Source organism: Electrophorus electricus, chromosome 18, assembly GCF_013358815.1.
Source record: "Electrophorus electricus isolate fEleEle1 chromosome 18, fEleEle1.pri, whole genome shotgun sequence".
NCBI lineage: Eukaryota > Metazoa > Chordata > Actinopteri > Gymnotiformes > Gymnotidae > Electrophorus > Electrophorus electricus.
In genome coordinates, this window is record NC_049552.1 from 15224469 (window position 1) to 15246416 (window position 21948).

Consider the following 21948-nt stretch of genomic DNA (forward strand, 5'->3'; position numbering starts at 1 on the left):
CACACACACACTTATTTTTATATATATATATATATATATATATATATATATATATATATATATATATATATAAAAATAAAAGAGAGCAGTTTACAGTACTCAACTTGCAGACCCCTTTGTAATGCCAGTCTGTAATTTATAATATATACTTTTCTTTTTCTTTTTTTTCATTATATAAAACTTTGTTTAAAATTGTGATTTTACCATATTGAAGGAATGGTTTCCCAACAGTATATGTACTTTACAATTAACTTAAATATTGAAGTTAATCAAAACAGTGACATTCACATTTTAATATTCATATTTTATACATTCATTTGTGTGTATCTGACAGGAATTAAAGCACTGTTCATAGAAACTTTCAACTCTTTGATAAGAAAATGGCTGCATTGTGTGAACATTTTAGTCCTGTTTTTTGTTGCTTTCATCAAACACATTTTTGCCCCTTATGACTTAGCACAATACAAGAACTTGCAGTAAAATACAATGCTCAATTACTACACATAATAGTCTACAGGTTAGATTTTATTTTAATAACAAAAAATTGCATTGAAATCAAAACAATGAAGTCTACAATGATTTGAATGCTGTGCAGTTGTATGGTTTAATTTATTTTAGATTAAAAAAACAACGCTAAACACAAATGAATACATAATCCTCAGAAATTATGTATATGTAGATATTTGCTCACATTGCTCTCTAAAAGCCTCAATATCCTCCTCTATTAAACCCCCAACCCCCCCTGTATCCACCTCCCCCTCGGTACCCACCAGAACCTCTGTATCCCCCACCACCCCAGTATCCTGACCCCCTGTATCCCCCACCACCACCACCACGGTACCCCCCACTTCCTCTGTAACCTCCACCCTGGTACCCTCCGCTCCCCCTAAATCCTCTACTTCCCCCATCTAAGCGGGTCATCTTGGGAGGGCGTGGACCATCTCCAAAGCTGTTTAAAGGGCATAGAAAATAACAGACTGTTGAAGTATACATGCAGTACTTACACTGTTATAGAAATCTCCTAAAGGTATGAAGTCTTTGATAACCACAGGCGTACTCAAACAGATCCATTTCAAGGCCACAAGGTACCAGAACCCATATTCCAAAGTTAAATTACACAACCCCCATTACCCTACCCTCTATAACCTAATAAAACCACAACAAAAAGCAGGATGAATCTAAAGATGATTATATTACCAATATTTAATTATTTTTTAAAATGGTAACACTGCACTACAAAACTGACACTGCGCTTCTTACCGTGGGTTGGCAGCCATGAGGTTCAGTCCTGCAGAGGAGGGTCTGGAGAGGAGGCGTACGACGTTGAGCAGGTGTTTGTTGGTGGTGTCCATGTGTCTGATGTACTCTGGGTCTTTGCTCACCTCCACCACTACAGCCTCCACAGCAGCTCTCAGTGCAGCCACTGCTCCAGCTACTTCGTGTGGTATACGAAGCTTGATCCTGTGGAGGGTCAAAATCCTCTTAAATCACTTGGGACCATTTTCTAATAATTTTTTAATATGCAAACCTCATCAGTAGCTTACACACATTAGAGCAGCTTTGCTGTGTGGTGCAAGTACCTACCAGTCATCAAGCTCAACAGTCTCTCCCTTAGAGATAATTTTCTTGGAGGCAAATAACAAGAGCTGAAGAGGGCTGACCATAGTCATTCCTTTGGCCGAGATTGCTCGTGTTCGAATCTGTAATGACCAACATCAGCTGACTATTACCCACAAGTAACTTTGAAAGATATTAACTGTTGATCCAAGAAAACAATTTAACCTTTTCCCCAAAGACAAAGAAAGGTGATGGATAAGTCATGTCCTGGTTACTGAAGGGGCAGTTAACAGAGGACTTGTGGATTAGGGCGTTGCGGCCTTCCGTTGTCAAGATCTTCCTCTTTTCTTTGTGGTAGCACACATTAGGGTAGGAGCCAAAGGTCAACAGCGAGATCACCACATCCAGGCTGTTGTCTGGCCCCACGTTGTTGAATATTTGATTCATCAGGCATTCTAGGCAAAAGAATAGAATACATTTCCAAGCCTGAAAAGCTGTAAGGGAAAGGAGTAGAGGGGAAAGGCAAGAGACCTCCATGCCAAGGAAGGCGTCTCGTGCTCATGCTATATTGGAGATTATTTAAACATGGTGCAGCTAGAAGCACCGGTGTGAGCGTGCCAAAATACGAGAACTCACACAGAACAGCTTCCTGCTGAATATCAAAATACCCTTCTCACATCACTGCTAATTGATTTTTTTTGTTGCACAGCTGAGTAAAATCCCACATAGCTGGGCTGTTGCTGCAGTGGGTGGAGAACACTATGAATCTAAAATATGTTCAAAGTGCTGGAGAAATCAACACCAAATATTCCATTAAGTGAGGGTCAACTAATTTTGTGAAGTTGTAAATGGCAGTTTTTTTTGTTTTTTTTTTAAAAAATTATTTGTGATGTACATATTCCATGTGCCTCATTGTTTGGTCTATGGGCCTTCTTTTTGCTGATATGCAGTTTTTGGTCTATGTCCATAAGACATGGAAAGTGTAAGCTGACCTTCAGGAAAGCCTGAGTTGATGAGGATCTCTTTCAGCTGAACTTTGGCCTCCCAGGTCATCCTCAGCGTGGACATGTGCAGTCGCTTGTGCTCACAGAACTTGGTTTCAGCCTCTTCACCACCCATCCTGAACACAAGGGAAAGGAATTGTTTCTCATTTTATAAACCCATGTAGGATCAGGCACCAACATAGTACTGAACAAATGAATTAGGTATGGAGTCTAGCAGTTTGTCTGGAGGTGCAGGGGACCTACCTTGCCTCATCCCAGGCTTGAAAGACAGACAGCAAGGCAACATGGTCAGAGAATCGTGTGCCTGCGAAGTTTCTGTGGACAAAGCCCAGACGCTTCCCCTCACTGATGAAAGGTTCCGGGAAACAGGAAGCTGCCGAAATGGTGCAAACTGCATCTCCCACGCTGGGATATACAGTTATACAGATCATTATTTAACTGGGATAGTTAACGGTACTGTGCAGTTAATGTTAGTTTTTAAAAAATTACTAAATATAAAATCCAAACATTAGTTACTTAAAGATGCAGCCCATGATCATCATCTTTCCCAGGCGAGGCTCGATGGGAAGCCTGGCCAGGATCCGCCCAAGTGGAGTCAGCTCATCATTACTGTCCAGCGCATCCAGCTCTGGGAAACAGTGCGTTTACTTGAAGCACTCCAATATATTGTTGCTTGATATAGGTTTAAGATTAATGGCCATCCAAGTTGCATAGAAATGATCAAACATAATTTATGAAAATCATACATAAAAATTTATGAAAACAAAACTTTAGGTGAAATATGGGTACAACCATTTGTGACCAGATTTGAACATAAACCACAGTGAGTAAGGCACCAATATCTGTTTGACAGAGGTAAACGCTGACATTAATCAAGCACATTCCAGCTATGCTGCATGGATTCAACTCACATTTAACTAAAAATTCATTACTGGGCATTCCTAGCCAAGCAGGGATGCATGGTGGACACTGCGGCAGTACCTCTGAGTGTGTGCTCAGCCTCAATGACTGCGTCCAGCGGCGGAGGCTCTATTGCTTTGGACAGGAAGTGGCCAATAGCCCCCAGCCTGAGCAGCTTGATGCTGAGAGCCACCTCGTGGAGCGGTGTGCGGAACATCTCTGGGGTCATGTGTGTCTCCAGTCTGAACAGACACCACCAAACAGCTTGCCGTCACTTTTACCCCACGCGCGACCAGTGGGGAATCTTAACTGACCCAAGTGTAGCTCAAGACTAGGGTTCTGCATCACGTTCTATAAGTTTTGCATCACGTTCTGACACTTAAGAGTTTCTAACGGAAAGGTGCAGGCTGTTAAGTATCTAGGAGACAGAGCAAGCTGTGCTCACTTGTCAAAGCGTGCGCGGCTGCACAGGTGGAAGCAGAAGCCGGGTCTCACGCGGCCGGCACGGCCCTTCCTCTGCTCCAGGTTGGTCTTGGACGCCCACACAGTGGCATAGTTGGTCATGTTGTTGTGGGCGGTAAACAGTTTCACCTTCTGCCTAAGTGATTCAAATCACAGCACACACGCGCACTCTTTATTGGTGGAACAAGCATGAGATGTGTGACGAACACCAATCTGACTGACAGGAAATGTGTGCATGCGAGTTTTAATCAGGTGACTTACTTGCAGGAGTCGATTACATAGACCACATCGTTGATGGTAATGCTGGTCTCAGCAATATTTGTTGACAAAATGACCTGAGCACAACAATCCAAACAAATGAACCAGTGACAAGACAAAATGCTGACTCGCTGTAATAAAACAAACACAGTGAGCACAAAGCTATTCAATTGCAAAACAGATCTGTGTAGAGCAGCCACCATGAAGACACTGCTGTGAAGAACCTTGAGCATGTCACTACATTTAACAGACAAGATCAAACTGGACCGTGAGTAAGGGCCTGACCTTCGTCACTCCCTCGGGGACAGGCTCAAACACCCTCCTCTGCTCATCTCTGGGGATCTGCGAGTGGAGGGGCAGGACTCTGTAACGCTGGCTTCCTGCCACACACACACACACACACACACACACACACACACACACACACACACACACACACACACACACACACACACACACACACACACACACACACACACACACACACACACACACATACACATACACACATACACACACACACACACACACACACACACACATACACACACACACACACAAAATCGGTCCCAGTCACTACCACAAGCAGAGCGTAAATATTGCTAATGCTGAACCAGAGTGACTACAGTCATATGTGTACCAGGGTTTCAGGTTATGGAAATTTAACATTACCCTGGCAAAACATTTCCCCCAATAGCCAGAAGTGCTGACTCCTTAGTTCAGTTCCTATTTAAACACCCTGCATTAAGCTTTCTTCATGGATTACAACCCAGCTCAGCTAACTAGCTAGTACAGGACACATAATAAGGGGTGTCAGATACAATGTAAGAGCAGAATGGCTGCTGACCCATATGACCGCTACTGACCGAAGTGTGGGTTCATCTCCAAGTGCTTCTGCATGGAGTAGATGAGATTCCAGCCCGGCAAGAAGACCAGGACAGCCCCAGACACACGCAGTGTCTCTATGTACTTCAGCAGGGCCTCGATCAGCTCAAACGGCGTCTCCTTCTCGTTCATCTGGGCCATGGAGCACTTGGTCTCTGGACCGTACTCTGGTCCACACACCAAGTTACAGTTCACCTGCCAGGCATAAGCAGAGAACAGCAGGTTCAGATGTATTCACTTCATCACTCATAGGGTGTGTAAAGATTAGGACTGCCAAATCGGTAAATGTAGTAACTAACGAAAGTGCTTTTCAATAAATAAATAAATAAATAAATACAGTTCTTTATGTTTTGAGTGCACTTATACAATCATCTAAGTGACTGACAGCACAGTACATCTCTGTCGGTCACAAAACTTCTTAACATGTCAAACTCATGATGGATTCTGATGGCCACGTAGATCCCGTCCTCACACACCTCCTCCTCTCCACCATCCTCATCCTTGTCCTTTTTCTTTTTGTCCATTGGAGGTGGAACAAACCGAGTCATCTGAATGCAGTCCTCCAGGAAGTATTCTGTAAAGGGCACATTTCCACGGTCAGGCTCAGCAGGTGCGGCCCACGCGTTCTCTGCTACCTGCGTGCTAGTAAGCCATCGCTCCAGCGCGCACAGGGCAGGACTTACCCTGCACAGGGTACGTGCGGCCGTGCACCTCAATGACGGGGCAGTTGAAGAAGTATTCTCTGAACATGGTGGTGTCGATGGTGGCAGACATGAGAATGACACGCACATCGGGGAAGGCCTGGACCACGTCTCGTAACACCACCATCAGAAAATCAGTCTAAAGAAGTGCACATGTACACACAAACATGTCTCATTTTGGACATTCCTTCTTTATTACAGATATAAAGGTATTTTACCGACACTCAGATGCTCTCTATACACCTATCAGCATTATAGATATTGCAGGAATAGAAGCTCTTTACTGCCAAGAATATGGTCTTCACTCACATTAATGTCTCTCTCATGGATCTCATCCACTATAACATGGCTGATCCCTCGAATTCCAGCTTCTAGCTTCCTCAGCAGCACCCCTGGTAGACACACCCAGGCAGATGAGAGAACATACAGCTGCTGGGAGTACATCACAAGAAACCGGTGACACTATATGACTACATCTAGACAGGTAGCCATGGAGACGCACCGACGGTGCAGAAGAGGATGCTGGCGTGGGGGCGGGGCAGGACGGACTCGAAGCGCACGCTGTAGCCGCAACTCTTCCCCACGTCCTCGCCTCTCTCATAGGACACGCGTTCCGCCACGGACACAGCGCTGATCCTCCGGGGCTGCACGCGCACATGCAGACAAACACACCCTCAGAGAGTTCTCAAACAGTCGGGGAGGGGGAGTTGGAACAGCACTCACAGCATGGGGCGGGGCGCTCACCTGAGTGACTACGATATTGCAGTCTGAAGCCCTCCCTGTGTGGATGTACTGGTCTAGGATGTACTGGGGCACCTGTGTGGTCTTGCCGCAGCCTGTGGCTCCGCGGATAATCACTACGGGACTGCTGTGGACCGTGCTGAGGATCTCCTCCTCAAACCTTTTCACGGGAAGCTGCTCTCGCTCCTTAATCATCTATTGCAGAGTCAGAGAACACACCTCCTCAGCCCAGTCCAAGCAAGAGAACACACCTCCTCAGCCCAGTCCAAGCAAGAGAACACACCCCCTCAGGGTCTCACCTCCTGCAGGTTCTTGTCATGCTCCAGCTGATAGTCAAACTCCTGTTGCAGGTCGGAGCTGATCTGCTCTGGTGTGCACTGCCAGAGTTCACAAGACGTGCAAAGAAACATTGGTCACTACAACACTACAGTGCACATTGACTGTGGATTACACACGCGCCACGTTACACTGCAGGTACTGGTTTTCCACAGCACAGATTAAGCTCGGATGAACGATTTCAGCAAGACTAAATAAACCAGTGGTGTTTGGAGCAACCAGTGGTAAGACTAGCTTAGAACGTGTTAGGAGTTTTGTTCGTATAGCGTTTCCTACTTGATCACAAACTGCACCAATCACAAAAATGCAAACTTACGAACGCCAGTGGTCCCTCATCAATGTTGCAGCTGGTCCAAGGGTTCCAGTTGACCTGAGGAGGAGACCAGGACACCACACCCCCCAGGCTCTGCTTCTGTGAGGGCTCAAAGTGGGCCATCTTCCCCTGGACTAGGGACACTGGACCACTGGGGTCCTGCAGCAACAGCAGGAACCAAAACCACCATCAGCGGTGTTAACACCACAGAGTACTGACACCACGCGCGAGTCTTTCTCGCAAGCGTTTGGTGTGCACGAGCACTTACAGCCAGAGGAATGTGGATGCCCAGCTCCTGGATCACGCTCTGTAGCTGCTCCCTCAGCTCCGCACTAACATTCACCTCATACACCTCCACCTGGCGTGGAAACGAGAGGGCAAACGCTAGCAACCACTGACCAGGGCTCTGCCCTCAGTGACCCCAGTAAAGCAGCACTGCCCCAGGGAACTCACGGTCTCGCCTTCTTTCTTCTTGGTCTGTCCCGTAAAAGCCTCAATTACACCCAGGTGGTAGAGCTGGCGAACCAGAGAGAGCGCACACGACTGGGCCGCTAGCTTCTTATTAGAGCCATGCTCACGGGCAAAGATCTCTGCACAGCGCCGAGGAGTCAAAAGCAAAAGTGTTCACTGACATTCCCTGCATCAGACACACTGTGCAGCTCCACTGTCAAGGTGCCATTTTATACCCACATATCTGCTGAAAGTGTAACGAATAAAGGAAGGATTCAGGATTAAAGGACACTTACTTCTCCCCAGCTGTCTTACGAAGACTGTCATTTCAGCAATGAAGCTCCTAAATATAATGGCAAATACAGAATTCTAGTTGTATTTTAATTCACAGGACAAACATGCAGACATGACAGACTGGCAGTCTAATAAGGCTGGTCATTAATCCCCGTAATGGGAACAACGCAAATTGTGCTGAACACTGAATACTACCACTGAGCGTATTAATACATTCCTTGCACAATTCTTGTATACAGTACCTACATCAACCCAACACAAATGTATTAGAGAGACTAACTACACTCCAAGTAAGCTCCAAGTTATGAGTTTAGAAAAACACTCAATCCGGCTTTAGGCAGTACTGCACACATGACAAAAGGCCACACAGCCATACACTCAGTGAGCAGATAAACAGAGTCCCTGTGCAGAGCCATGCTGGACCATTTGGGGGTCTGCTAACAGCTGGCAGGTCCTGGGGTGTTCAAATGACTCCCACATCTGCCCATGTCCGAGTTCGACCAAACCGATATCAGGGGTTGTGGTGGCCATGACCTCAAACTGATTCTAGCACTCTGACAGGGGCGCATTAGCTTGTTAAAAGGTTGCTGCATGCAGCCTCGTATGTGCTTACACATACACAAGTGGAAGAGTCTGTGCCCATCACCCGCACAGACAGGGTTTCTATTTTCAGGTCACTGAGTGTACACATGGATGCATCAGAGAACTGACCTCAACCTTCCACAGCCTACTAATGGAGCACTGCTTCATGAATTAGTGCGTCCACGTGTGACCAATCTTGAGCAGGTATGTTTTTCTGCCAGACTTCCCACCATGAACCAGAATTCTTCCATCCCTGGAGACCTCCATTCCTGACAGATCACGGACACCAGAAACCATAACCAGACATTACTACATCCCAATCTCAGGCACCCCGGCACTCGTCCAATCACAGGCTCTGCCATGTGGCACGTTAGTGCAGCCTAACAATGTCACATGTATGTCATATGTAAGGATGTGATTTCTGGCATCACCGTTTTCCTCCTTGCTAACTTCATTCATAGGCTTCACTGTCACTATGTAAACTCAGCAAAATCCGGTTAATCGTTTCGATTTTGAACAAGATTTCTAAAGCTACTCGGGTGTTTGCAAAGGAGGCTGTTTCCGATCATTTCTCCGAGATCCTCTTGGGGTTTAACACACACCAAGAAGTTCTCTCATGCCAGTCAGTCTCAGTCCAGCAGAAAAACATACACTCCAAAAGTCACATCTACCTAAAATGATACCTAATGCCCTACGTCTGTGCAACAAATGAGGACATTCCATTATCTTTATTGCATGTGAATGATAGTGAAGGATGTAGACGCCGTTTCTTTCTGTGATGTGCAAACCTGTTGTGGTCAGGCCCGACTTGGTTATACGTGTAGTCGGTTTGAATCCTTTCCTTCTGGAAGAACTGGTTGAGCCGGGCTTTGGCATTCTCTAGGGTCCAGTTACCATGGAGACCTGCATTTAAATCTACCTCCTCAGACTCCAGAGTCTGTGAAAAAACGTTTAACAAGGCCACAACTGTGACTCTGCCAACTTGTGGAGAACTTCATGCTCGCTAACTGGGAGTGAGTTACAGTGCAGTCCCGTGAGGTGCTTTGCATCTATGGCATTTTATGGAAATAGAATATTTATCTGTTTTTTCCAGGTAACCTGTGCTTCTAGTTTAATGCCATAAAACAGTCTGTGGTGACTGTAAGCTACTACCATACCTTTATCTGATTGGATTTTGGATTTTCACTGAATACTACAAACATTAAAAGGCGCAATAAGTCATTTTCCCACAAATGATGACTCTCCACATTACTAAACAGTGATTATACTGACACACAGTGGCCTGGGTGTTTTAGAGACTCTGTACAAATCTATTTTAAACACGGCCGTTTCTATGAGGCGGGACCTGCTCTATGGAGCATAAAGCGGCTCATTAAAAATAAGAAATAATCTCTCATGAATATAGCTTGCTACTTTTTGGTGGTAAAAATGACTTATTGCTCTTTTAACCACTACCATGTTAAACTTAAATACCAGTAAACCACAATGTACATAATGGAATACTTCTGCACCAAAGCAGCATGAGGGTAACATTTTCCCTTCTCTTAAGGGTTTACCATCTCCAGCCCAAACTGGCTCTGGATGCAGCATGCAAATGGCGTAAGGAAATGTTTCAATCTTCTCTCTAAACACAAGCATTTGTATAAAGTCCTACGGCTTTTGCTTCCTGCTCCTCTTTCCTGGAGTAGTAGTCCTGCAGGTTGGCCCCTCGCTCCCACTGAGAAGTGCTGAAGCCAGAGTAACCCAGACCAGTCACCCCAGCAACAGGACCAGAGCCCTGCTCAGAGTCTGGGGGAAGCAGACAGGAGCAGGGCTTAAGACTACACCATGAGCAGCCACAGAAGCCCACTGATCACGCCATGCAAGTCAAAAATGTTTAAAATAGTGTAAATGTTAAAAATAAACACTTTTTACACAACACGTGATAGTTTGTCATTTTAAAAACAGGTCATGACACCTTTCAGCAGACAACTGATCGCTATTTAACAGCAAAATGTCCATGCGGCATTGGAGGTAAATTCAAAAATGCCTCGTACCTGACTCGTTCTTCACAACTAAATGTGGAGGTAGAGGACCACTAGGGGGCAGACTTCCAAATCCTCCGCCTTCTTCCTTACAGCCATCAGAAACATTTGTAACAGTAGCCTAGTAGATCAGAAACCACACATATCCAGCATCACAAAAGAGCCAAGAATAGCAAGAAAGGGCGTTAAATATGTATGTCACCGACACTCACCCCCAAAGCAGGTACTTCAGAAGCACTGATCTCACCCGCTCGGACAAGATAATTGACAAAGTCCCTTGCGGCATTGGACTGGGCGTCTTTCTTGTTGGTGGAGTTTCCCATTCCGGTGTAATGAAACCCCTCGACTCGCACCTGCGAGGAAGCCACAGGTATCAGGAGGTATCTAAGAACCTTAGACAGCTGAGAGCAAATCCCAGGTATCAGGACGTATCTAAGAACCTTAGACTTCTGAGTAAAGGCGCCTGCTTACCTCGCACATAAACTTCTGCCTGGTTTTATTCCCCACTGCACGTATATCATAGTTGGGAGTCAACTTCTTTTTCCCGCACCACGCATAAAGGAAGTTTTTGATGTCCCCCATTGATGAGGGTCACCTGATAATAAAGGAAAAGAAACAGGACCATTAATAAATTAACATGAATAAATTAACTTCTATAATTATCGTGATAGAATGTTCTCTAGGGTTACCAGGTAAGACCCAGACCGTGGCAGCCTAGCCGGCTAACGCTATAGTTATTTAACTCACTAGATTAGCTGGCGAGCTGCATACAACTTGCACGCTTGCGAATACCCGTGGACCCATTTTTCACAAACGAGTTTATTTAAGTTCGATACATCAATTCGCAGCCTTGCTAACGAGCTAACCTACAGAAATGACCGAAAATTAGGCTGGAAAGTGCAAAGTATAACAGCTAGCAGCCGGTATTTTAAAGTGCAAACAAAACCCACTGAAGAATGTGCCATGTACGAAACTTACAGAGTAAACAGCGAATTTAATTCCAGAGGAAATCAACCTAAATTTGCTAATATCCACTAGCATCTGAGCAACACACAAACAAGCGAGAAGCCCCACTCAATAAGGCCAGGGCAAACAGGATATGACACAACTATTGTTTTTTTTCAATGTAAAAGTCCCATGTACACAGTGAAACAGTATTAGAGTATTTTAGGAAGACGACCCACTACAGCGCTCCATGTTCATGAGGAAAAAAACCACCACAGTGGTTCGTGTTCCAGTGGCCTTATGGGACTGAAAAGCACCAAGTAGCATGTCATTCAGATTCTTTTAGATTTATTTATTTGACATATTTCAAAATACATTTTACCTACTGGACAGTCTGCCACTTAAATTGAAGAAAAAAAAAAAATCAATATTCCTGAGCAAAACTACTGCTTCAGAGGAGTTATAGGAAATACCAGAGGTTTTTTTTGTTTGTTTGTTTTTTTAACAGATAAAACAAAAAATGGTATGTATACAAAAATGTTGGTTATTTTAATATGTTTGATTATGTCTGTCAGTGCAGCTTTAGAAATAAGGACTTATAAAGGATGCTTGAACTGCTCCAAATAAGATATTTATTTGGAGAAAAGTTGTACTCACACAAACACAAGCTACCAAACCCCTCCATGAAGGCACAGTACTGGTAAAACAAAAAACAAAAAACGTTTTGTTGCAAACAGAGTGAAAGTCGATGTGAAAAAATTTAATTATAAATTAAATTCCACACAGATTTCAGGGTATTCCTAAAGTATCTGGCCCAGTTAATCTTAAAGGTATAACCAAAGACTTTCTAATGTAGTGTTCAATTTTTTCAAGGAAAAGGAAAAGCATCTGTAAAGCTTTACCCAATTTTGTGTCATTATGCCTGTAAGATATATATTGAAAAACCTCCATTACACGTTTACTAATGATGGCTTTCTGCTTCCTCTTAAAATTGACTGGGAAATTGGTCAGGTTTGCCCAACAGGTTTGCCCATGGCTCTTTAGTTCAGATCACTTGTATCATACTTTAGAAAACCAGGGGTGTTCCCATTTGTATGTAGATCTTTAATAGTGCTTCAGAAGACCAAAAAACCTAAGGCTAAAACTCAGCTTTATGTCAGATACCTTAAAGTACCCCTGAGAGTTCAGCAATACATTTTAAGCAATTTGAAATGTATTTTTAAGATGTAAACAATTTAGTGAAATCAACTGTATGACCAATAAATAATAATAATAATAATAATAATAATAATAATAACAATAATAACTTGAGACACTAAAGATTATAGGGTACCCTACAAGTTGATGGACCAAGTTCTCAACAAGTGTGTCCGATACGGACAGAGGTGAAGGAGGTGGGGTTAAATGGTGACAGAGGGTTTCTACTGGATAAGCCCAGGGGAAGTCCTGCCCCCACTGCTCCACCATTGAACACAAACGTACACAGGTCAAATGCAGTTCATTCGCTCTGACTGTAGAAAGGGAAAGTCAGTTTGATGGAGCCATAACCTTGTTTATTCCTCACAAGTCAGTTTCCATATTCATGAACTCTTAAATGGACCTTCATATTTCCTAACAGTAACAAGTGTGCTACAAAATATTGATTCTATTGACATAACTCAATGGAAAACAGTGTCATTTAACAGTAGTCTTTGACAAACATTAAGTAGGACTGGGAGACGAGAACAGTGACGTAAATAACTGATATCTGACAGCAGACGCATCAGACAGGGTAAGAAGGAATCACATGTATAAAGCATATTCGCTTTGAGTGCTGACCTAGTACCAGTTAATTCTGACTATATGTTTATACTTATAATTAGGATAGAAAAGTTATGAAAGGCAAACAGTGATGCTAGATCTGCACTCTTACTGTGAGAACATTTATACATCAGATCCAAGATGAAGGCAATTCCTAGTTCACTCACGAGGAGAGAGAAGGCCATTGGTGCAAACTAGATACAAGTTTGGTTATTTATTTTATTAGCAGCCAGCCACTGGGTTGTTGAATGTGACATAAAATCAGGTTCTCTAAAAGCAAAATAATCTTGTGTGGAGATCCAATAAAAGCATAAAAAGAAGGAACAGAAAAGCGGAGTTGGAATACAGTGCACAAAACTGCCTTCCGCTTGTCTTTCAGATCTGGCTATGGCCCTCCAGTATGTGCTTCAGACCACACCATCTTTTACAACAACTCCAATCTATATGTACATCTCCTCAATAGATCATATCTTAGTTAAACAATACTTAAAAAATAATTTTAGACTGCGCTCTTCATTCTCATGTATGTGAATATCAGTATTTATAAAACACATCATCACTGTGTGACAGTATGACAGTTAAACCTCCAACCCAATTTAAAACGGTCTCCTCTGTTTCTAGTATCATCTCTGTACAAGACCAATACAAGTTACATCTATATACATGAAGAACACGGCGTTCCTTGTAGACACTTGTACGTAGTAGTCAGAGATCCAGTCCGGCAGCACTGCCCCTTAGCCCACAATCCTAACCCTGAGTCTGGGCTCAACCAGCGTCTGGGCTCAAGCTGTCCCAAGGACGCCTCTCAGCAGCTGCTGTTCCTGAACTCGCCGTTCTCGGTGATGGAGAGCTTGGTGGGGTTGGTTGGCGAGAGGCCGTTGCGTAGGCCGGGCATGCTGTAGCGCTCTTTGACCTGAGTGAGGGCGCCCATGAGTCGTGAGTTAGCCGCGTCCAGGGAGCTGATCCGCTTCTCCTGCAAAACACACACACACACACACAACACGTCAGTCTCGGCAGGACACACCAAGCTGAATACCATTTGATGGTCAGATTAAACGAGGGAGGTAGATGGTATGAAGTGCTGGGAAGCAGTGATGAGACAGCGCTGGGGTCTGTGAACTCGGTTCTGCAGAGAGCAACAGGTGCTTTGTGAAGGCAGCAAAAACACACCACACTACCAGCCCAAATGAACAGATCAAATACTACACAGTAATAGACAGCAAAACAGTGCAGAAAACAAAAGACAAACAACAACAAAAAAACCCAACGAAACAGAAGAACAAAGGTCATACAGGTCAAATAAGACTGTGGAGGCCAGTGAGATGTGGAGGGACTGTGCGGGACGCAGCCAAAAGCACAAGCTGAAGCTCACAAACGCTAGTAAAGAAACGTGGATGTGCTAAGAGTGCCCAGTCAACACAGAACTGAGGACCCTGTCCACCCACCTGGGCCACAACAGGAAAAAAGAGCAAACAACAGAGACACAATCTCACTGTGGTCATCATTACAGCACAGTGATATGACTGATATGAACAGCTCAATCACTCCACCAACTATCACTATCACTCTATCAGTGTATTGATGATACAAACTGGAGGAGTCAATTCTTCAACAGTCTGAAGGTTTCACACACTTCTACATTCACATTTTCAAATTCTCCAACAGTCTGAAGGTTTCACACACTTCTACATTCACATTTCCATTTCCTGGGTTTGGCAGGCTCTTGTCCAGAGTCACTTACAAATTTATCAGTATGACAGTGTGTGTGCTCCCTGGGAATCTAAACCATGACCTGTGTTACTACCACCATGCTTTACCTGCTCTCCAGGATTAATGAGCATGTGAACACGCTCAAAGCACAATGTTGATATTATACACGTTATATATAAAAGTTCTGTAATACTGCACTGTCTGCACACCTTTAACGGGGCTGAGAGCTAGACAACCCAGCCAGGCAAGGGTGTTGGGTTGGGTATTGAATCCAGCCAGGCAAGGGTGCTAGCTTGGGCGCTGAATCCGGCCAGGCATGGGTATTTGTTTGGGTGTTGGGTTGGGTGTTGAGCCCTGCCAGGCACGGCTGCTTGTTTGGGTGTTGAGCCCAGCCAGGCATGGGTGTGTGTTTGGGTGTTGAGCTGTCTGTCTGTCAGTGGTGTGGGAGTGCAGTGCACTGCTCGTACTTGCCTGCTCGTTTTACCTCAGCTCCTTTAGAGACCTGCAGTTCAGCGGGACACAGTAACAACAAGGCGGTCAGCGGCCCCTCAGCTAGCACCCAGCGTGAGGTTAACAGCACGAGGCAGAGTGGGAGAAAGGCAGCAGTAGAGAGCATGCTTCCCACGCCCTGCCCTCATCAGGCCCCTGCTCTCCCTCACACAAGCACTACGGCTCTGGGCGTTTGTTTGATTCTACACGTGCACTGGTGCTGCAGATGTCTGGCTCCAAGGACATACCTGCGCCTCGATGATCTTCTGCTTGGCGTCTATGACAGCCTGCATCTCTGCGTGATCTCGCTTCAACTCTTCCTCCACTGCCATTAACCTGCAGGAGGGTGGAAGATGTTTCAGTAACTGGAAATAAGCAGACATGGACCTGCAACTGCATGTTAAAGGTTAGGGCAAAATGTACACTTGTACAAGAGTATAAATAACGTCATTATGTTCCATCATCTCAATAGCAATAAACTAAAACTACTGCCCAATGTGTGTATTACTTGCTAAGATGGAATGTTTAACAGCTCAGGACTAGCTAACCCCAGCTCATCATTAACTGACAACCAATTAAGAATTTAAATTTCCTGTCTGTACTGCAGCCACGGCCATTTTAAAAAATATATTATTTTCATTTCATGTTTTCAGGTACAAGATCTAACACATCTTCTCAATAACACACTGACTGGGGGCAAATGGATTTTGCATTTTGTACATTATTCTAGCCATGTTTGACATTTCTGTTAATGATTAATCCATAACTGGTCAAAGGATACCTACAATTGATCAAGGAAATGCCTTTCTGCAAACCTATTCTTGCCATCAGTACTCACACCCACCCACCCACCCACACCTGCAGATAATGCTCTTCATCTGGCAGTCCTTCTCCTCCTGCTGGCGACGCAGTCGGTCCTCGCTGTCCTCCAGGCGAGACTTGTACTCCAACAGGAGTCTCTGCATCTGCTGCTCCTGTGCCAGGAGTCGGCGCTCATACTCCTCCAGCCGCCGGCCAGACACGCGCAAACGCTCCTTCAGCTTGGAGATCTCCTGCTCGTACTGCCGTGGGGAGAGATAGTGAGCGCAGGGCGCTCAGCACCACCGTGACACACCATATAGAGGAAACAGGCCAACGACGCACAAACGAGACTCTACAGTAAGGTTTTCTCTTGGGGATGTGGCTAATCGGACATAATGTAATCGGAAGGTTATGGATGCAGATGTATTCGGAAGGTTGGGGATGCTAATGTAATCAGAAGGTTGCCGGTTCAAGTCCTACCACTGCCAGGTTGCCACTGTTGGGCCCCTGAGCAAGACCCTTAACCCTCAAATTGTGTTTAGTCATAACTGTAAGTCACTTTGAATAAAAGCGTCAGCTAAATGCTGTAAATGTAAATGATGCAGCTGAACAGTTGTGTGGAAGGCTCTGGTGCCCCGGCATGTGCCCTCGTACCCTCTCCACGTGTTTGCTGTCCTCTCTGCTCTGTCGCTCCTCCTCCTCCTCATCCTCATACTGGCTGTTATTAAGCACCCATGCTGCTGTTCTTTCAACCGGCGACATTGTGACTGACTCCATGGGAGACTGCACCTGGTACACACAATACATAAGGTGTGTGTCCATTTCTCCTTTCAGATGTGTGTGTCAGTGGTCTATTTGTTAGCCAATAAACATAGAGAACATATGTGCATGCGCATGAGGTATGCATGTGTGAGGCTTTCTTGCATGTGTGTGAAGCGTGGGCATTCGTGAACTGCGTGCGTGTGTGAGTGTGTTTGTGAGGCATGTGCATGTGTGAGGCCTGTGCGTGTTAGGGGTGTGCATGTGTGTGAGGTGTGTTTGTGAGCTGTGTGCGTGTGTGTGTCAGGCATATGCCTGCGTGTTTTTGAGGTGTGTTCGTGTGTGGCAGCTTACCTGTCGAGAGGCGTGGCTGGCCGGTGCAGGGCCGGGACTGTCCCGTGAGCTGCAGGACTGCTGTTGAGACCCAGCTGCACTCTGCTGTTGGGGCTCCGTGTTCGCGCTGCTGCAGCTGCGGAGAGACGAGCTGTGGGGCAGAGACCTGGCCGGCCGCACCGCTCCGTTAACCGCACCCGCCACCGCGCAGCGACTCTGCTGCTCCACCTTCACGATGTGGGCCGTTCCCGCACCACCCTGTCGCACCACCGCCACAGCCTGCGGGCCCTGGTGGAGGCGCTGGATGGCGGGGGCTGGCAACGGAGCCTCCTCCCCCTGCTGGGTTGCCCGAGGACGACCCTGCTCCTGGTCCAGGCTGCCCCTTGGGGTGGGGGCGCGGCCGAGGCTGGCGCTGCTGCCTGAGCTGCCTGTGCTCAGGTTCTCGGAGCTGGAGCGGCGCTGGGGTGAGCGGGCGGGCCGGGGTGAGGCCTGTGGAGGGTTGCTCAGGTGGTACACAGGGTTCTGGAAGGACAGCGGCTGCAGGCTTCGCTGCTGGCTCAGCGTCGGCGGGAGGGGCCGGCGGGACTGTGGGACGCTCTGCGGGAGACTGTCCCGCGCTGCCACCGCCTTGACCAGAGAAGGCTGCGGCTGAGCCGGCAGGGGTTCGATGGACGCCTGAGACCCCACGCAGCCCAACCTTGGTGGGGCTTCATGGAGAGAAAGGGGCCCCGGTGGGCCCTGCAGAAGGTGTGAGTCCTGGAGGTCCACGAGGGAGATGCTGCGTCCGTTGGGGAGGTGGTGCTCCCGCTCCTCCTTGTCCGAGAAGCTCATGCTGTGCAGAGGAGGCTGCTGGCCCAGCAAGGGTGGCTTACCACGAGCCAGAACCTCCGTGTGCTCCTGGGCCGGGGATCTGATCCGGGCTTCACTGCAGAACAAGACGAGGCAAGTTTCTTAAAAACTCCACATTTCATACACAAGGAAATTACAGGCATTTTACTGCAATAAAATGATAAAAGTCTATATAAAAAGTGATTTAAAAGAGAAAAAAGTTCAACTTAAAATAAAAGAATTCGTAAATAAAACAATCAAGTATCACAAAAGATAATATGACTGTTGCTATGACTGCTTAAAACTGCTTAAACTGAAAGCTACATCAAACAGAACACACAGTGAAGAATGATGAATATAAAGTCTGACTGGACTATACATTCAGTCTCAACAACCTCTTCTACTCGCAGCAGCATTATTACAGAGTATCACTCACTATCCCAGGTCTCTCAGGCCAGAGGTTCTGGGAGTGTTAGTGGGGCGCCTACCTGTCTGCCGGGTCCTCAAAAATCCTCTGTAGTCCCGACGAGACACTGGTGCTGATGTTGTGGGCGGAGCTGTGCTCCTGGAGGCGGCGCAGCTGCTGCTGGATGGGGGTGGGGCTGGAGAGTGAGCGTGTGATGTCACCAAGGATACGCGGCAGGGGCCCCAGCTTGGCCACCGTCGCCTGCAGGAAGGAATTGTCACCCTGGGGTTCACGTGGGTTGTTTTGGTGGTGGGTTTTTTTTGTTTGTTGTTTTTTTGTTTTTTCAAGGCCATGGCAAGCAGCCGGTGGCCCGAGTGGTTTGAAGGGAGCAGGTGGTGGAGAGGGGTCAGCGGGAGGGGTTTTGGGCCGGCCGGCGAGAGGCACCACAATGCATTGGTGGTGGGACAGCGTAACCATGGAGACAGGCAAAAAGAGGGTGGAGACAACAAAGAGAATGGACAAGAAAAAGAGAGAGGGGGACACAGAGGAGAAAAAACAAAAGCAATTCAAATTAGGAATAAATGGAGAAAAAACAAAAAAAAAAAACAAAAAAAAAACATGCTTCAAAAATGATGAGGCATTCCAAAATAAATGAATTAAAGAGTCAAAATGTAAGTGCATGCATCCAGACTAAACAACAAAAAAGTTTAATTTGTGATAAGATGCAGGAAAAGGCAGTGATGAATTAACTAATGACCAGAGTCAAATATGAACGCAGGCAGGGCTCATGCAGTCAAACCAGAACTGGGCTGTGAGGAAGAGAATGTTAAGAGATAGGGAACCAAAAGAGGACATGTCAGATCACACACACTCATCGTGCTCACGTGAGCTACTCGCCCATAAAGATCCTAACCTGTGTCTTACGCAACAGCACATACAGTACTGTGCCAACAAGTTCAGATCCCAATGACACAGTGTAAACACAGAATCAGGATGCCAGTTTACATAATCCTAAATCACACAACATCCCAGATGAAAAAAAAAAGCACCAGTGCATTTGCACACGAAGCAACAAAGCTGATCGCCCATGCCACGCCAACAGATGGCATGAACACTCCTAACATCTCCGTGGCAGTGTTGTAGGTGACCCTTTCATTTCAATAACATTTGGCCTGGGTTCGAACCACACTGCAAAATGTTTTTTTTTCTTCCATGAAAGAAACACTGGGCCTTTCAAAAGATGCCACCCAAGTTGCAGCTTCTCGCAGCAGCTGTGGTTAACATTAATGACCCAAAAAGGGCGGCAGCTCACTCATATGTGGGTGGCTGCGGGGTCGGAGGTCAGATGACCTGGGTGCAGTACCTTGTCCAGCTGGGACACCACCTCCCACAGCAGTGCGTGCAGCAGGGACAGCTCCCGGCCCAGGTCGATGTAGCCTTCGAAGCCCGGTGTGTTGGAGATGGTCTCGGGGTTGGAGATCTCAAGCAGGAAGCGGGTCATGCCCGCCCACTCGTGCTCCAGGAAGTCGTTCATGAATGCCATGTAATCCTCTTTGTTACCAAACCTGGGGGAGGACATTGTGACACACACACTGCTCAGGCACATACAAGCCTGTTGCCTGTTCTGAGCTGATCCACGGCTCCGTACACACAATGGACAGAGGATCATGTAAAATATAAGCTCCAGCCATGCAGGTGCATGGTGGAGTCTGGTGGCATACTTGGTGAAGTTGGCGAGGTTCTGGATGACTTTGGCGATGAGGGTGAGCGTGCGAGACGTGCGGTCGTCCGGATACTCCTGCATGAGACTGAAGAGTGACGGAGACATGATGGCGGGACACAGAAAGCGCAGGAAGAGGGACGCACTGATCAGGCGCTGGCTGAGGTCCTGCTTCCCCCGAGACTGGCACTGCTGCTTCCAAGAGGCAAAGACCTCTTTCAGCTCACGTGGAAAGACGCTGAGGGGGGAGAGAGATGAAATGGGAAATGGTGTTCATGCATGTGAAGCTGAGTAGTTGTAGGCAAGGCTTTACCAGTAGAAATTAATGATAATCTGGAGCTAAACTGGATATACCAGTAGGAGCAGATGATAATCTGGAGCTAAAATAGCTTTACCAGTAGGAGTTGATGATCTTGCAGAAGGCCAGCTCACAGCACATCTTCAAGTTGCTCTGGTGTTCAGCCAGTTCGCTGCTTGAACACTTTGATGGATCGACCTCGCAGTTCTCATCTGACTCGTACAGAGCTTTGATAAACTCCCCTATGAAGCAGAGGAATGAGCCTACGGTTATGGCCATCGGTCTGGAGACACACATCTACTATCATCAGCAGGGGAGTCCTCACGGTGGGCCAATACTGGTAGTTTGGAAGTTGAATCTCCATAGACAGTGCAGGCTCAGTTAGTGCATTACAAAGATCTAAACTCTTAACATGCTTTCAGAACAACATATAAACTTGGTACAGGTTCAATAAATTCAATCCAACAGGGATCTATCTTAATGGTGTCCTTAGACTCTGTACTAGTGTACAGATTTTTTCCATGGAAACAACTAAGCACTACTGCAAGTTGTTCTGGACAAGAGAATGTGTTAAATGCTTTAAAAGTTTTCACACTCTTACCTAGTGCGTCGTGCAGGTACCTCTGACCCACCAGTTTGAGGTACTCCTCTATGGCTTTGGTGGCCAGAGTATTCTCCCTGAAGATCAGCACATCGTGATCAGCACAGCGATCAACCTCCGACATCACAAGGTCTGTCAGAAAGTCCTAGGGCAGAGAGACATGTGTTAGATACCCAATAGTCTGGACAAATCCCAGCTCTTGATAAATTTAGCACAAGTTCACTGCAGGATTCAGTAAAGGTTTACTGCAGGATTCAGTACAAATTCACCGTGGGATCTGGGAGATCCAACAAGGGTGTGGTTAAGTGTACCACGCATGAAGGGAACATGCAGTTCTGGGCTGTATGTGAAACACACTGCCCTTCTGGTGAGGGAGGTCTACACTCAACACTTTATATCATAGCACCTTTTATGCCAGTATGATGATTTCACTGCACGCGTTTCCCAGAAACAGTGAAGGCAAAAAATCCTAAAACATGGTAGAGCAGGTACTAGTAACACCAAGGTCATGGGTTTGATTCGCAGAGAGCACACGTACAGTCATACTAATAGATATGCAAGTCCCTCTTACGGCTGTCAGCTGGGATTAGATTTTTTTCCCAAATATTCAAATACTGTTTTTCTTTTAAATCACTAAACAAAATGTGCATGCACAACATATCTTTACAAATGAATGTAATCAGGCTTTTAGCTCTTTCTTACTGTTTTACAGCATGAAGAATTTGTGTAGCAGTACAAAAATATATAGCAT

The 21948-nt window shown here is 46.1% G+C and overlaps 2 protein-coding genes across 9 annotated transcripts in view; both read right to left on the reverse strand.

Moving 5' to 3' along the window:
- Nucleotides 1-149: 149 nt before the first annotated feature.
- dhx9 (DEAH (Asp-Glu-Ala-His) box helicase 9) lies at nucleotides 150-11587 on the reverse strand. 2 transcript variants are annotated; one of them, XM_027011352.2, is made up of 28 exons: nucleotides 11486-11587; nucleotides 10979-11102; nucleotides 10720-10860; nucleotides 10520-10628; nucleotides 10138-10271; nucleotides 9272-9420; nucleotides 7904-7950; nucleotides 7611-7747; nucleotides 7426-7515; nucleotides 7161-7316; nucleotides 6808-6885; nucleotides 6512-6703; nucleotides 6270-6411; nucleotides 6077-6159; nucleotides 5750-5906; nucleotides 5543-5640; nucleotides 5048-5261; nucleotides 4467-4561; nucleotides 4185-4258; nucleotides 3907-4059; nucleotides 3543-3703; nucleotides 3078-3189; nucleotides 2805-2966; nucleotides 2550-2677; nucleotides 1783-2012; nucleotides 1585-1700; nucleotides 1261-1461; nucleotides 150-949 (listed from the first exon to the last, which is right to left on the reverse strand). In XM_027011352.2, the coding sequence occupies exons 2-28, from the start codon at nucleotides 11087-11089 to the stop codon at nucleotides 709-711; spliced, it is 3711 nt and encodes a 1236-aa protein (XP_026867153.2). In that variant the 5' UTR covers nucleotides 11090-11102; nucleotides 11486-11587; the 3' UTR covers nucleotides 150-708. The 2 variants fall into 2 exon arrangements, with proteins under 2 accessions (XP_026867153.2, XP_035392049.1); XM_035536156.1 differs by lacking the exons at nucleotides 9272-9420; nucleotides 10138-10271; nucleotides 10520-10628; ... (1 more) ...; nucleotides 10979-11102; nucleotides 11486-11587 and adding an exon at nucleotides 8613-8699.
- A 1396-nt stretch (nucleotides 11588-12983) lies between these two features.
- Nucleotides 12984-21948, reverse strand: part of rasal2 (RAS protein activator like 2) — a 54948-nt gene continuing 45983 nt past the window's right edge. For 5 of the 7 annotated variants that reach the window (XM_027011376.2, XM_027011373.2, XM_027011377.2 and 2 more), the window contains 10 exons: nucleotides 21198-21342; nucleotides 20694-20838; nucleotides 20300-20536; nucleotides 19942-20143; nucleotides 18661-18860; nucleotides 17366-18269; nucleotides 16907-17041; nucleotides 16310-16512; nucleotides 15700-15787; nucleotides 12984-14225 (listed from right to left, as the gene is read on the reverse strand). In XM_027011376.2, the coding sequence (XP_026867177.1) occupies nucleotides 14058-14225; nucleotides 15700-15787; nucleotides 16310-16512; nucleotides 16907-17041; nucleotides 17366-18269; nucleotides 18661-18860; nucleotides 19942-20143; nucleotides 20300-20536; nucleotides 20694-20838; nucleotides 21198-21342 (2427 nt within the window). In that variant the 3' untranslated portion in view covers nucleotides 12984-14057. Of the gene's footprint in view, nucleotides 14226-15433; nucleotides 15465-15699; nucleotides 15788-16309; nucleotides 16513-16906; nucleotides 17042-17365; nucleotides 18270-18660; nucleotides 18861-19941; nucleotides 20144-20299; nucleotides 20537-20693; nucleotides 20839-21197; nucleotides 21343-21948 lie in introns of all 7 variants that reach the window. The other 2 variants (XM_027011375.2, XM_027011374.2) reach the window with 2 other exon arrangements.

Bases quoted from the DNA above. Each gene is read 5' to 3' on its own strand.
- dhx9 (XM_027011352.2), bottom strand. From the start codon at position 11,089: ATGGGGGACATCAAAAACTTCCTTTATGCGTGGTGCGGGAAAAAGAAG. The intron at 10,272-10,519 runs GTACGAGGCATT...TGCTTCCCCCAG, and splicing joins AGTTGTGAAGAACGAGTCAG to ACTCTGAGCAGGGCTCTGGT. The intron at 7,951-9,271 runs GTTTGCACATCA...CATTATATTTAG, and splicing joins GTCGGGCCTGACCACAACAG to GAGCTTCATTGCTGAAATGA.